At 51.8% G+C, this 14,528-nt stretch overlaps 5 protein-coding genes across 5 annotated transcripts; 3 read left to right on the forward strand and 2 right to left on the reverse strand.

Moving 5' to 3' along the window:
• Positions 1–863: 863 nt before the first annotated feature.
• On the forward strand, positions 864–2,502 carry SODALDRAFT_359464 (hypothetical protein; the record flags this gene model as incomplete). The annotated part of the gene is made up of 6 exons (XM_028614180.1): positions 864–920; positions 1,206–1,397; positions 1,462–1,634; positions 1,739–1,969; positions 2,066–2,223; positions 2,339–2,502. 6 exons carry the CDS (start codon positions 864–866, stop codon positions 2,500–2,502), a joined length of 975 nt encoding a protein of 324 aa, XP_028466185.1.
• A 1,393-nt stretch (positions 2,503–3,895) lies between these two features.
• Positions 3,896–5,621, forward strand: SODALDRAFT_332948 (hypothetical protein). Its single transcript, XM_028611838.1, has 5 exons — positions 3,896–4,294; positions 4,349–4,375; positions 4,651–4,801; positions 4,867–5,090; positions 5,170–5,621. Exons 1-5 carry the CDS (start codon positions 4,220–4,222, stop codon positions 5,314–5,316), a joined length of 624 nt encoding a protein of 207 aa, XP_028466186.1. The 5' UTR covers positions 3,896–4,219; the 3' UTR covers positions 5,317–5,621.
• Positions 5,622–6,176: 555 nt separating this feature from the next.
• On the forward strand, positions 6,177–9,186 carry SODALDRAFT_378579 (hypothetical protein; the record flags this gene model as incomplete). Its single annotated transcript, XM_028614994.1, has 7 exons — positions 6,177–6,188; positions 6,266–6,386; positions 6,491–6,528; positions 6,556–6,625; positions 6,715–6,813; positions 6,880–6,959; positions 7,036–9,186. The coding sequence occupies 7 exons, from the start codon at positions 6,177–6,179 to the stop codon at positions 8,854–8,856; spliced, it is 2,241 nt and encodes a 746-aa protein (XP_028466187.1). The 3' UTR covers positions 8,857–9,186.
• A 224-nt stretch (positions 9,187–9,410) lies between these two features.
• On the reverse strand, positions 9,411–10,393 carry SODALDRAFT_277504 (acetyltransferase-like protein; the record flags this gene model as incomplete). The annotated part of the gene is made up of 2 exons (XM_028608071.1): positions 9,411–9,978; positions 10,062–10,393. The coding sequence occupies 2 exons, from the start codon at positions 10,391–10,393 to the stop codon at positions 9,411–9,413; spliced, it is 900 nt and encodes a 299-aa protein (XP_028466188.1).
• Positions 10,394–10,600: 207 nt separating this feature from the next.
• On the reverse strand, positions 10,601–11,772 carry SODALDRAFT_161219 (hypothetical protein). The gene is made up of 3 exons (XM_028606939.1): positions 11,461–11,772; positions 11,162–11,392; positions 10,601–10,899 (listed from the first exon to the last, which is right to left on the reverse strand). Exons 1-3 carry the CDS (start codon positions 11,618–11,620, stop codon positions 10,808–10,810), a joined length of 483 nt encoding a protein of 160 aa, XP_028466189.1. The 5' UTR covers positions 11,621–11,772; the 3' UTR covers positions 10,601–10,807.
• Between the last annotated feature and the right edge of the window lie 2,756 nt (positions 11,773–14,528).

The following is a 14,528-nucleotide window of genomic DNA, read 5'->3' on the forward strand; positions in this document are numbered from 1 at the left end:
CCTAATCGGTCTTAAGAACGCCGCCATAGCCGAAGTCGCGCAAACTTTGCTTCCCGCCCCCTTTTCCCATCTGCAACGCTCCGAAAACCTTATTGTCCTTTGCCCCCGCCGCCGTTGGAAACGAGTCAAGATTGGTCTTTCACTTAGCTTCCCTCCACCTTTATTAGAGCTATACTTTAAGTTTTCGGCCCGGTCTCTTTGTTTTGCAGGGTGGCATGCCAACTAGAGCGGGGATAGCTGGAGGGCTGAGCTGAGAGTAAGAGAAGCAACTCCGTACTCCCTACCTGAGGTCGGTAACTGAAAGGGGGGGACTGTAACGTCATTGTGGGCTGGTTCTGCGACTCTAACGCGCAGGAGAAACCTACCGTTTCGTTCGAGATGCATACACAAACTTCCCCATATCAATACCCTGGGAGGTAGGCCTAACAGCGATGCTGGGCTTTCGCGGGACATGGTCGAGGTTTTCCATTTCCCATTTTTGAAGACCAAGGCCTTCGCAGCAATATAAGGTATCTATTATGCGCCCCTTCGAATCTAGGATAAGCTTAGAAGGGATCAGATGACGGTTATGGTTTAGCACTCGGACGGAAACCCTAGCATATGCTTGAATCAATTCAGACTATTGAGGCACGGTGCGGTCTAGTCCATCGTTAATGAAATGTCCAGGCAGGAGGACGACGTACAAACAGTGGCTGGCTGATCCATAGAGACGAAGGAATGCCTTGAAAAGCCAGCTGTTGAATGTCCAAGCCTTTTCTCGAAATTCCGAGCTCGGATCGATCAAAGTATTCTGGTTAACCTGATTCGGATTGTCGCTGCCCTGACCGGGACTGTCCTCTCGATGTGCATTGGACAACGCCTCAATGGTACGGAGGAACCAACATCTCACTCTTGACGCAGGGGATATTGCGTCCGAAGTGGTTCGTATAACCAGGTTTCCTAACCTGCACGCCACACTTTGATTACGTATACGCCACTAGGTACCCACCTGTCTACCTTATCAATGGCTACCTTAGGTAAGGTACATACCTTGCCTGATGTACACGTGTACTCCTACTAAGGTAGCTTCATCAGTCACATTCGACGTGTGCGCCCCACTACCTTACCTTACCTAAGATGTCAGTGGCTCCTCGCTGAACGTGCGGAGTATTGTTATTATTACCAAGTACCTTGGTAATATAAACAAAAACAAATTCGACCATCAGGATTCGAACCTCTACCACGACGACACGGCGGTTCATGACCGCGCCCACTTCTGGGATACGACATTCTTTCCAGGACACGCTTCCGCTCCTCCACAGACGACCCTGCAGCAGTACATGTGTACATACTCCGTACATACCGCCATAGCGGTGAAAGTCACTCCTAGTGCTGAATCGATGCCGCTGCCCCCACCAGTGACACGTGGAGTGCCTGAATTCACCGACCATTTCCGCTCTCACATACCACCCAGGCTCCCAGCCTCTGCCTGCTCCAGCACGCTGGTGCAAACGTGCGATGACTCCGACATACGCGCGCGCCTTCGACCAAAAGAAGCGGGCCAACTCCCTCGAAGACTGGAATAAAACCGATCCTGGCACCCCGTCCAAGGTTACCACCATCCAAACTCGTGCAGCCTTCTTACTCATTCGATGGTGACGGATGGCATGAGATGACGAAGACGGCAAAAGTCTGTCCACTCATGCTTTATACTACAGTAGGTAGGTAGGATAAAGCAAAGTTGACCAGTGAACAAAAGCATTGCGGAAAGTTGTGAGGAGCAGGTCATAGGCCAACGAGCCATTCCGTCTCACTCGACTCCTGTTTTCCGAAAACCGCCTTACCGTTTTGAGTATGCGAGAAAGGACGCCGCAATCTCACTCATCATTACAACTAGGGCTTGGAATCTCGTATCAGGTCAGATACGTTCCCTTACCCAGCTGCCCCGGGGCATTAGACTTCTGAAGGGCTGCGCAAATAACGAGGCCATGTTTGGCCGATGACCAAACTTTGGTAACGGCCGGTCTCTTTCCACCTGTTGAAATTGACTTTAAGGCATTGAAGGAGCATGAGGGTCACATGAGAGTGGGACAGAAGGCCAGGCGAAGGACACCGCTCTCTACCTCGTATGGCTGGCCGCGACGTGGCATCGAACTTCACTTCAGATCGCCAAGCCCGACAGGGCAGAAAGTGCCGAAGAGGCCCATACCAGTGAGCGAGCGCGGGCCGTCACTAATTTGCCATGTCAGTCTCGAACCCAAGATAGAGCTTTTGGAAGAAGTCTCAGCTCGTGATTCATTCAGCGAGTGTCTTCCCCCACCTCTCCATGTTGCGGTGAGCTCCGATGCGTCAGACTGAGGCAAACCGGGGAATGACGGATACGACGTATCAGGTCAAGACCCGTTCCGAGAGGCCTTGCATATATCGGAGCCGGGAAGCCGTCCCCTCGTTAAGGATCGCGTCGGGACACTTCCAACATCGACCCTCGATGCCGTCAAGCGATTCGTTCGCCCCCTGCGCTGATTGGCAATGCTGCCGAAGGCCATCGCAGATGTTTCGTCGTTGATTTACATTTGCATCAAATATGAAGAGATCAGAGCATAGCCAGATGTCGAGTCGGCCGAAAAAACACGGTACTTCGATGATGAAAATGATTTGCTGGTTGGAAGACACGTATATTCACTGTCGCAGCATGTTGCTAGTCGAGAGCCTCCCAGGACAAATGCCCAAGGGAATAAAATAAGGGAGATGTCGTTGCTTTTACACCTAAGACTGCTTGCTTGCCTTAAGTGGACGTTCTGACGTGTTCAAATTTATGGGTCGTGGAACTCCTGGTCATGCGATAGATGATGCATCAGTCGAGTGTAAGGGCTGCGCTATGAATCAAAACAGAATCCAGCACGGATGAAAAATTTCCTATCCATATCAGAAGAAGTCTAGGAAAAATGATTGATTGAAGGGTGGGAAGGGTAATGATAAGGCATTGGGCTGCGTTATTGGGTCGCGATGTGAAGTGTCAGGTAGCGACGCGTGATATCATGAACATATGGAACATCAAGAGATGCATGCGATACTCGCCACGCAGAAAATAAGCACAAGTGGAAAAGGGTCAATTAGCAAAACACGAGGTTAAAATCACTAAAGAATGATTCTTTAGTGAGTCAGACGTAACTAGTCATCAGAAGTAGAAGTTGACGCGTCGCCATGTTGTTGGAAGAACAATCGACCAAGCTGCTTCGATAAGTTGGGAATAGAGACGCCTCGAACCTTTTCACTTTTCTCTCACTGAATCTTGAAGAGATTTCAAGAGAAAACCAAGGTATGGACGGAAAAAAAAAAAAAGTAGAGAAAGTGCGGCCACACATCCTACTAGACGGTGGGACAAGATCAGCAGACCATAGAAGGAGCGGGAGGAAGAGGATGAAAGAGAGAAAGGTTGGACTGAAGAATAAGTGTGGAAACGCGCGAGATGGGGAGAGGGCGACAGACGAGATGGACGAGAAGCCACGCGATCAGATGGTGGATATCGTCTAAACTGAGGCGTTGAGAAACCAACCAATTAAAAAATTGCTCGTCCACGACGTATTTTCTTATACGATAACAGGGGCACGAAAATATCACCGACTTTGTATCGGTGAGGTACCGGATACGGTATCCTTTTTGTTCGAGAAATCCGGATCTTTTTGCCTTCGGGGCCTGGCCTGGTAGCGTTGATGGTAAGGAAATCCAGAGAGTACCGTGCTGGGGTCTATGTTGTTAGGGCATTTCTGAGCATGGGCATGGCAATGGTGGCATGTTGTGTGCTGGTGACCACGCTGGACCAACCAGCCAGTAGGAGCTGTTCTGTTGTACATTTTGGTACGGCAGTCGCAGGAGCTTCCTCCTCTCTGTGCATCCCCCTCCACTACAGCTTCCACCCGAAACGGGACTAGCGGCCGCAGCATTACACCTTTAGCGCGTGTCTGGAGGTTACTGATTGTTACTGATTGCGCATCAGGGCCTCGAACCCCCGCCTTATGTTATAAACATCCCCCCTGACCCCGTCCACGCGCGTGTTCCTCCCACCCTCCCCCTTCTTGCTCCCTCTTCGTTTTCTATTCATCGTCGCCACGCTCCTCAACTGCAAGCCACAGGACTGTTTTCCGAAACCGCGCATCACTTCATCGTATCCTCGCTTTTACGTTTTATCGACAAATCTCATACCCACCGCGGTCGAAAGCATCACCGTCCTCATTTCACCATGCCTCCCAAGAAGATCGCCGAAGAGGGCGCTCCTGCCCCCGCTCCCAAGAAGAGCTCCCATGCCAGCTACCAGGTCCGATATGTCCCGGCGATACGTTTGTTCGATTCTCTGCTAACCATTTCCCAGGATATGATCACCGATGCTATTATGCACGTATGTTTACGCATTCCCTACCTTCCGGCGCATTGTGGTGACTGCAGCTGGGGCGTGTTTTGTTGTGGCGGCCCGCGTTGGTTAGGTTCAGTGCTTGGGCACTCGGCCTAATCCATGAGGCGTGGCGCCTTCCCACCCCAGCCCTGGCAGTTTTGCCGTACTGCCCTTGTTTTCTGGGATCGCTACTTCAACCTATGAAGCTCTTGGGCGCATCCTGGTAGTGTATGCCACCGGAAGAGTTTTCGCTAACCTTGCTGGTTTCCCCCGTCTTACAGCTCAAGGACCGCAATGGCTCGTCGCGTCAATCCCTCAAGAAGTATGTCAGGGCGCAGAACGACATCAAGGTCACTGACCGCATGTTCGACTCGCTCTTCAACAAGGCCTTGAAGTCTGGTGTTGAGAAGGGCGTATTTGAACAGCCCAAGGGTATGCGACCGGAACTCTTTTTCATCCCACTAGCCAGGACTTGTTTTGCTGACATCTTCCTCCAGGTCCCTCCGGTGGTACCAAGCTGGCCAAGAAGACGGCCAAGCCAGCCGGTGCTAAGCAAGCAACTGGCGAGAAGAAGACCACGACCAAGAAGACGACCACCGAGAAGAAGACAGCCCCGAAGAAGGCCACCACCACCACAACAGCAAAGAAGGCCGCCGTCGACAAGGAGGCCAAGCCCAAGAAGGCCACTACCGCCAAGGAGAAGAAGACGACGGCCAAGAAGGTGCGTTATGTCTGGTCCTTTTCTCTCTTTTTCGGCCCTTTCATTGCTTGCCCTGGTTACTAACGCGGGGGGAAATTAGGCGACTTCGACTGACAAGCCCGCTGCCCTGAGCAAGACCAAGACTGGTCGCGTCTCAAAGGCCACTACTGCCAAGGCCGGTCCCAAGAAGGCAGGGCCTAAGAAAGCTTCAACCACGAAGAACACAGCCGCCGCTGCCGCTTCTTGAGCAAAGGGTTTGCCACACCACGTTGGATCAAGTAGCGGATGAGTGAAATTCATCTGCCACACGACGTCACCACCTCCATTTGCACGGTTATGTTCGGGCGTTACGGTATCAAATCAGGGAAACGGCGGGTTTATTTTGGGGACGGTCTTCACCAAGGGATAGCGCGAAACGCGGACTTGATTCTCTCTCTGCAACTTTTGCGCCGGCATACGGCTAACGTTTTTTTGTCATGATGAGTACCGGCCTGGGGGAGAGGGTGGATTGGATTCTGGTCGGCCTTATCTTGGGTTTCCGCTGGCTCTAGCGACGACAAGGATGAGACGCGCGAGGTTTCTGGGTTTTCGGAACGACTGTAATTATACCACGATGCGCTTTGGTTCTCTTTTTTGTTTGTTGGTTTTGGAGAGGAAGAGGGTCCTCGAATACAACACGATATGCGATGTTCATCAGTTTTCCCCGTATGTTTTCGTGTTTTCTTGTCGTCTTTGTGTGTGTGTGTCTTGGTCTCGGATGTCCTCCAGAAGGGCTTGTAGACGTGTAGTTGTGGAGTCGGAACGCGTTCTGTCCTAGTACGGAGCCGATTTGTTTTGTCGCTTTGTTACCATAATGGGCAATGTTCGTGAAGACAAGCAAGGGGAAGTGGGATGTGTGAGACTGCAGATGCGTCCCTTATTAGGTACTTCGCAGTCAATTAGGTTTCCCCCTGCTGCACGAAGAAACGCCCAAGGGACGGACCCATGATGTGAGGTATCGCTACTCCGTTAGGTACCGACGGAGACCGTACTCCATGATTCTTATGTACTTCTAGATAAGCAGAACTGGGCTTCAGTTGTACCAATCTATTCGTCAATCAGATGTGTATGGTACTCGCAGTGTGTTACCGTTTAATGCCAGGGGCTGTACGTAATACTCCGTGCGTCCGTGACGTCCGCCCCATTCCGTTCCTCAGCAATCCCGTGACCCCTCCTCCCTCATCTTTCCCAAAAGACAGACCCACAAGATTGTCCCCCCTCCAAGGCTCCAACAAAACTGCCTCTCGACCACCACGACTGTCTCCGCCACTACCCAGAGTTATATGACGAGACGATCGGCTTAGCTCGATCTACACGTACAGAGTGAATAATACGGCGGTTCCTCCAAAGACCTCCAAAGACCTCACAAAGACCTCACAAAGTCAAACAAGCCAAGGTGTCCCGACATAGCAACCCGAACGTACCGTGCCACATCATCGACTGTTAGCTAACGCCCTGCCGTCCTCTCGTCTCGGTCTCGGCCGCCGACAGCGTGGTGCTACAGAGTGTACAACAGGGTTGCACAACTGATGAGTTAGCTTGTCTTTCGGGTTGCTTCGTCAGATCAGATCCTTGGCTCGACCCTCCTGCGAACTCAACCATTCAGGCCGATACGCTCCCCATCGTCTCCGCCTCATCCGGTCGATTCACACAATTTCCTCCTCTCCAATCCCCGTCGACCACCGCACCATTATCCTATCCCTCTGTGCTCGTTACACACGAGACTCTAGTAGGACGTTGACACGATTGTGCAATTACATCGTTGCTTCAGGCCAGCATTGTCCATTCTTGATATTTCCTCCCGCCGTTCCATCCGGATCTGCCGACCGGACGAACAATGGCCGCTGTTGCGTAGCCCTAACGACCTAATATCACGCTTCCAGTGTCTCATCATACATGATCGCGACAAGCCTACAAATCAACCTAGAGAACCTTTCCTGCTTCTCACCCCTACTCCACCCACGGTGCCTCCGTCACCGGACGGGGTCGCCAACCGAAAGCTCTTGTTACCATGGCCGAAACTTCTACCAATCCCTTCCGCAACAAAGCCTTAACCTCCGCCGTTTCCAATCGACCTCAAGCTTCCTCATCGGCTGCTTTTCTCGAGTCCATCAGCTCTCTCCCAAGCGACGGTCATCCTCCTGATTCGCTGCCCCCCACCAAGACGAAAGTCGTCAAGAGAGTCCGCCTCCAGACTCCGCCACCCCCTTCTCCCGATTCGAGTACAGCCGAACTGGATTACAGCAGCGACGATACATCCGCCAATGCTGCTGAGCCTTTCGAAAACCGCTTCCCCTCCAATCGTAGCCACAGTCTCCACGAAGCTGCTCCCCTCGTCGCCGCTAACCGGGGAGCAGGCGCCGACAACCCCTTCGGAACGACGTTCCCACACCCTGAACAGGACACCGTCAAGGAGTCAACGGGCGGCTCGTGGTCGAGCAAGGCTGCATTGGACGTCAATGCCTTCCAGCGGCTGTTGTTGACGGGACAGGGGCGCCAATCGGACATTGTCCTGCCGGCCTCCACAACTAATTCAGGACAAGTTGAGGGCAACGGCGACACCACCAACGCGCCACCCTTGTCCCCTCAACCCATATTCGCTGCTATGCACAGCACGACATCGTCAACTACAAACTCTGATACCACAGCACGCCCATCGCATCAACAAACAGTCCCAAAGACTGAGAGCCCGAACCAGCATTCGCCCCTTGGCACCGTACCGCCCGTCGCTGCCGGCCAACGGAAAGCTCCTCCGCCACCGCCAAGTTCAAGGCACGGGAAGCTCATCAATGCACAACCGAAAGACAGCAATACATCACAGGGCCTGTCTTCGTCGTCCTCATCTATCTCCTCCCTCAAACCAGTGTCACCGTCAGATGTCGACAAACCGCTGCCACCTGCACCTCGGAGACATGCCTCAGACGACGACCCAGAAGATATATTTGCACAAGAGGCGGCCGGTAAGGTGCCAGACCACGAAGGCTCGACCTTACCTGCGTCTGTTGCCCCTGAGAGTGGCAAGAAGCCCACGCCGGCACCCCCTCCGAGACGCGGCCACAATCGCGCCGAGAGCAAGCAACATGTGCTGTCGACGACTATGCCGCTTAGTTCTGGGGAACAAACTTATGCACAGCAGCGCCCAGACAACCTACGCAACCCCCCGGCCCCTCCGCCCTCGCGGCGGTCGGTCCCCCTGCCACGTCTGTCGTCTCGGTTTTCGTCCCACGCGGCACCTGCGTCGGGGCATTCTCCCATCTGGGACAGCGAGGACTCGATCGTTGCTACTCCAGCCGGGTCGTCTACGGTTTCTCTTGATATATCCGCAGATGACCAGGCGCCGTCTGCGCATCAACAGAAACTGTCACGGCCACCTCCGCCGCCCGCCCGCAATTCTTCCGTCCGCCGTCCGTCCGCCAAGAATTTGGACAGCACGAGTCGACGAATAAGCAGCTACAGAGGTAAAGAGAACGCAGCGCCTCCTCCTCCTCCTCCTCCTCCTCCTCCTCCACCACCTCGACCCCGTCAGCGAGGGAATAGTAAGGGGAGCATAGACGCACGAAGCATTGAAAGCGCTGCAGGCTATCCATCCTCCGCTCTGAAGGGAACCGACGACAAGATGTGGCCCATATCGAATGAATCGGCAGAAACATCGGCTGCCGAATCCGGCCGAGGCGTGGACATCCTGGCGGATCTGAATGCATTGCAACGAGAAGTGGATGCGCTGAGAGGCCAGATACAAAACACCTAGAAGGTGGGCGTCACGGCGAAACATCGAACGACAGGAGGATTCTTTCTAGGTACAGGCGCTGGGGATTAAACCATAGAAATTGGGGGAGGGGGGAGGCGTTTGTATTTTCTTCCATGATCCACGGATCTGCATTCTTAGCAAGGGACCGTTTGGCTTTGGTGGTCCTGCAACCCTATGACAACGCTTCAAGGCCAGCTCTCGATCGGGACAGTTAACTCGAAGTAGTCATTAGGAGGTTGTGTTCAAATATGAGATTAGAAGCAGATTCCAGCTTCAATCATCTATTTCTCTTAACGAGACAAGGCTTTCATTCATATAACAACACGCCGGGGGGGGGGGGGCGGGCGGATAGGGATAATTCTCCCCAAACCCGTCCTCCCGTCTACACGCGCAACCAAGCTCTGACAGACGGGGTGGAGGCCGTTGTCGGCCCTGACACTAGGGGGAATGGTATGATGAAGTGCAGAATATCTACATGTGACGCTGGATATCATCATCAGGTCATGGTTGACATTGCGTATCACATTACACGCAACATGCAGAGCGTGGTCCATCTACCCCGTCTTCTCCAGAATTTCCACAGCGGTGCCCTTGATCGCCGACTTCTCCTTCTCGCTCAACACAAGCCCGAACCACTTCTCCAAAGCCTCTATCCGTTGTGCTTCGCTACCCAGCTTCTCCTCCAGCTCCACCTTATCTCTCACGCGCTTCTTCAGCGAATCGCCAAACAAGGTGACCAATCCGATCACTTCGTTCTTCTCCTCATCCAGCACAGCGCGCACGGCCAGCACATACTGCACGAAGAGGCTCGTCCGCGCCGTCATGGTGGAGAAGTTCATGACCTCGTAATCCGCGGGGAAGAGCTCGACGTCGACGAAGCAGTACTGCGGCTTGAATTCCCCGCCCGCACCGGGCTCGGCGGTGGAGTACAGCCACACCCTCTGCGACGGGTCGCTGTGTTCCGGGAGGGAGGTGTAGAGAAGGCGTCCCCTCGCCGGGGCGATCTGGTCGAACTCGGAGCCTGAGACGAGGGGGACGGGCCGCATGGGCCCGCCGCGGCCGTAGCCTACGTCGACGAGGTAGCGCTGGTTGTCTACGGTGACGATGTTGACCATGTGTGACCTGAACATTTGGGTTAAGTAACGGTAACGGGGAAACCGCCCGCGTTTGGCAAAGAGCGGAAGAAAGGCGAGGTGAAAACTCACATGCCGGTCCAGCCGTCCGGGGTCATCACCCTCCCTCCGAGATGCATCACCTTGAAGCCCAGACCTCGTAGCACGGCACCGAAGAGGGTGTTGAGTTCCATGCAGTAGCCTCCCTTCCGTTGTTGGACGATCTTCTCGAAGAGGTCATCTGGCTCGAGCGACAAGACGCGATGAGGGGAGTAGTGCAGAGTCAAGTCCTCGAAGGGAACGTAGGCGAGCTGGCGGGCTTGAAGGGCGTCTACGAGAGCAAGGCGCCCCTCTGGGTGGGCGGAGCGCGGGTAGTCGATGCGCTCAAAGTAGGCGTCTAGCTGGGCCGGGGTGTAGGAGGACATGACGGCGGGGTGGCGAGGACGAGCCGCTTGGGTGACAGTATGGATGCAAAGATGTACGAATCAACAATATGAGAAAAGTGTATGGCTTTCAGATGCGTCGCTCAAAAAGATGTGCCGTGAGCGTGAGATGAATATGACAGGGGGTCTATTCTATACTGACGATAATGAGCGCGTCCGTGAAGGGGTGTCAAAGCTCCCATAAACAGTAGTGAGAAGGCTTGATAAATCTGCGAAATACAAGACGCTGCGGCTGGTATGCCTTCTCTTTTAAGCATCGTGATGTCAAATAGGATCAGAGGAGAGTCGGTGATCGATGTTGGGCGGTGGCCCGATCGGATCGCATCGGATCGGGTCGGCGTTCGGAGTAATGACCGGGGTGATTAGTAATGTGTCAAAACATGCCGCATGCGCAGATCACTTATGCACAGACCATGTCCTGACGGTCAAAAATGCCGCCTCTGGACTCTTGGCACAGCACCCGGGCACCATCATGGGCAGCTCGGTCGCTGCAGACAACAAATATCAGGTACTGGCTACGGATACATGCTCAGAAGTATCCACCCATCGTTGGGTCGAATGCCCATGGCAGCATACCATCAGTTAACCACCAGCCGACCAGAAGCGCCTAAACTCCGACGAGTCGACGTCGTCGACTCGACGACAGACGCAGAACAAGACCAGCACTGCAATGTCGAGGCCTCTGGATACCAAGTCGGCTTGTTGGAGTCTCTCTATCGGTGGCTCAAGCCACTCGAAATAGGCACTTACGAATAGGTTCGGGATGAGTTCGCCTAATGCCAGCCCGGCCGTACATGACCCGGAGCCATCGAAGGACCAAACTGACGATGCTTCTGCTATGGAACCCCATGTGCTTGCCGTATCTGAGTCCCTTGGTCCCTTCACAGTACCCAAAGCCGAGCTGTTGCAGTGATGGACACGGCACGTTGCGCAATAGGGTGATGCGACGCGGAAATTGGTTGAGTCGAGTCATTCCTACGACTGTTGGAAGAAATCAATGCGCCACTCAAGCTCGTCATGCCGGGAAACGAATCGAATCACTGCTTTACCATGGAAGAGGGGACATGGTCGACAGCATTTGACCAAATAACCCTGGTGGCACTTCGCGATGAGTTGATGGGTTGGCCAAGTGAAAGTATGGAGATATATCGTTCTGGTCGCGGGCTCTTGTCCCCCAGATGGAGAGGAGAAGCCAGGGGATGGTGACATCGGTGATCGTTCTGCTCGATGAAAGCATGCATGAGGTTGCCCTGGCCCATGGTTCTTGCCTTTGCTTGCAGCCGCGAGCGCAGTACACGGTACGTCCCAGGCCGACACAATGCTTCACAATATAGATCGGAGGATGAGAACGGATAGCTGGCTCATCTCGCGCAAGAGAGAGCGTTTGACATGATATCTAGGCCTCCCAGGGGCGTCGTGGACCGAACTCATGCGCGAGTCGGAACTGGGATGCCCAGCCTCTATTCTGCGGTTGCACGGGGGTTGTCGGCGAATCTATTGCTTTGGCACCATTCATGAAGGCTGGGGAGCCAAGCTGGTTATCTGAGGAGACGGGCGAAAAGAAATTTATTATTAGCGGCACCGGAGGTGGGACGTTTAGACTCACTTGGATTCTCGACGTCGAGGAGAAGCACAGGAAGGAGAAAGAACACCGCTATCTGCGGGGTCTCGATGCGAGTCACGTTAGCGACAGACAAGAGGGTCTTCAGCCAGGCGGAGACGCTGTTCTTTGTCAATGACATAGATCTCCTGAGACTCAGACTCGAGGGCCTGGTGATGCAAGACCATGGCACAGCGCCACGACGATCTAGTCACGGATTATGAAGGTCGTGATCATTTTTATCCTTTCGTTCGAATTCGAACACGTGTGAAATCCAAGACATACTCCGCACGCAGCCCTAGGCACGATGCATTCGTAATGATTAGGATGGATTTCTGGAAGAACTTGGTGCAGGGGCGCCTTGTATACAAGGTGGGTGCCCTTTGCTAATGCCCGAGTACGGCGACGGGGTCGGTCTGCTTAATTATTTATTAGCGACATGAATCCGGTGGAATCGGAAGACAAGCGAAGGCCCAACGTGGCAGGTGGAAAGGTGGAAGGTTCGGATTCAACATAAGAGGGACGGACCATGGCGCTATTCGTAGGAGGCATGATGAAGAGAGATGGCGTGCTGAATTACCCAAGTAATAATGCCATGAGGAAAGGGGAGAAGGAGAAGGAGGGCGACGCGATGAGGACCCGCGGCGTCTTCCAGAACGAACGAGGTACAGGTACAAATGAATCACACCTGCCCCTTTTGCTTTAGTGACAATTCTAGGCTTCCAGAGAAACCAGAGCAACAAGCTTATATAAGCAGTTCTTATTGGCCAATGGGTGTCCCGCAGCCGATGTCGGTCTCCAGTATCCGGGGTCCAAACACGAATGGTGTCTCGCCAAAACCATAAGGTCACAACGTCCTTCCTGTCACATTCTATCACGTGAGCCATAGTATGGTGCTCTTCTATTGGTTAGAGGTGCCCCACTATCCTCGCTTAGAAGGTGGCAGATATATTTAGGACACGTATACCCGCCCCCTTTTTCTTTCTCTTTTATAGATAATATAATCATATATTTCCTGAATTAACGCTCCCTATAAGTACGCTCCTGTTAATTTAATAGTTATAAGCTCGGATAGTAGTAGTAACCAGTAACTTTCTGCTAATCTATTATCTATGTTTATTTTTATATACTTCTATAGTATTATAGAGCCCTTCTACGCTCTCTCTACTAATAATAAGCTCTTATTCGCTAAACCCTTACTCGACACTATATCGAATAAGCTTAAAATCACGGCTAAAGCGCTCGGTATCCCGCGCCTTAAATCCACGCGGTAATAGGCCGATTAGATCTTCTATATCCAGTCGATACGTAAGGGATAAAGGTCTAGGCATTACTTAATCCTAGCTAAAAGGATTAGCTAAATAACCGTCCTAAGTATATTATACCTAAATCCCTGGATTAACTACGCGAATAATATTCCTAAGGCGAGGGCAACGATACTATTATACCCTTAACGCAGGAGCTTATACGCCTCGCCGAAATTAAGAATTCGTAGACTATAGCCTAGAATTAAAAGCTCAGTCGCCTTATTAAGGCGCTCGATAAGACTAATTAACTACTTAAAACCACCGTGGAGACCACTACTTATTAATAAGCTATCGAAGAGGCTATTAAAAAATATCCTGGCTATAATAAGGAAAAATAAAATAGACACTTTACGTTACGCCACGTAATAAAAGAACTTAAGAGTAGCTTCGCTCTAAGTAGTATTCACACGAAGGAAAAGGTAAGATAAGTATACGTAAAGTATCTATAAGACGCTCGTCGAGCTCATACTAAAATAGCTATATAGTATATAGAGTAGAATACCCTTATTAGATGCGTACGTTAGTAAAAGGTAGTTAAGATTAAAGGACTTATTACTATTCGGAACTTCCTTATAGTAGTTAGATAGAAGTTTACGCTTATTTAGGCATAAACTAAGCTTTAGGAGCTAATAATAAAAAAGGTCCGCGGCGATAAGATTTCCGATCTTCGAATATACGGCCGTGAGTTTAACGCTATTATAAGCGCTTTAACTATAAACGGCACGCGCTATAGCGTTTACGCGACCTTAAGAGACCGCTTAGATAATAACGAAGGCGGAAAGAAGCCTAAGAAGAAAAGCACTAATTACCCCTATTAACACGAATATATATAGAAGCCAGAGCACTATAATAAGCTAGAGTACGCTCTAACCGGAAAATATAAGCAGAGATCTAATACCTACATTAATAATAAGTAGTATAAGGAGATACGGAAGGAGATTAAGCTCCTGAAGTGGAAAAACTTACGCGAAAAACTATCGAAAAAGGGATAAGAAAGCTTAGAGAGCGGTAGTAGTAAGGGAGATAGGTATCCTAAGAAGGTTATTATAACTATCCTAGATCCCGCCCTTATCTACACTATAGAAAAGGTCCGTAGGATCTATACCGCGCTCCGACCAGGCCCTTACCCGCTCTTATAGAGTACTCTTCTTAATAATTACGGCGTAACTTACCTTATTAACTTAATCGACCTGTTTATTCTAGGTTTCTT

Source organism: Sodiomyces alkalinus (assembly GCF_003711515.1).
Source record: "Sodiomyces alkalinus F11 unplaced genomic scaffold SODALscaffold_5, whole genome shotgun sequence".
NCBI lineage: Eukaryota > Fungi > Ascomycota > Sordariomycetes > Glomerellales > Plectosphaerellaceae > Sodiomyces > Sodiomyces alkalinus.

Bases quoted from the DNA above. Each gene is read 5' to 3' on its own strand.
- SODALDRAFT_332948 (XM_028611838.1), top strand. From the start codon at position 4,220: ATGCCTCCCAAGAAGATCGCCGAAGAGGGCGCTCCTGCCCCCGCTCCC. The intron at 4,295-4,348 runs GTCCGATATGTC...ACCATTTCCCAG, and splicing joins GCTCCCATGCCAGCTACCAG to GATATGATCACCGATGCTAT. The intron at 4,802-4,866 runs GTATGCGACCGG...ATCTTCCTCCAG, and splicing joins CGTATTTGAACAGCCCAAGG to GTCCCTCCGGTGGTACCAAG.
- SODALDRAFT_161219 (XM_028606939.1), bottom strand. From the start codon at position 11,620: ATGTCACCATCCCCTGGCTTCTCCTCTCCATCTGGGGGACAAGAGCCC. The intron at 11,393-11,460 runs GTAAAGCAGTGA...TTCTTCCAACAG, and splicing joins ACCATGTCCCCTCTTCCATG to TCGTAGGAATGACTCGACTC. The intron at 10,900-11,161 runs GTAAGTGCCTAT...TGTTGTCTGCAG, and splicing joins AACTCATCCCGAACCTATTC to CGACCGAGCTGCCCATGATG.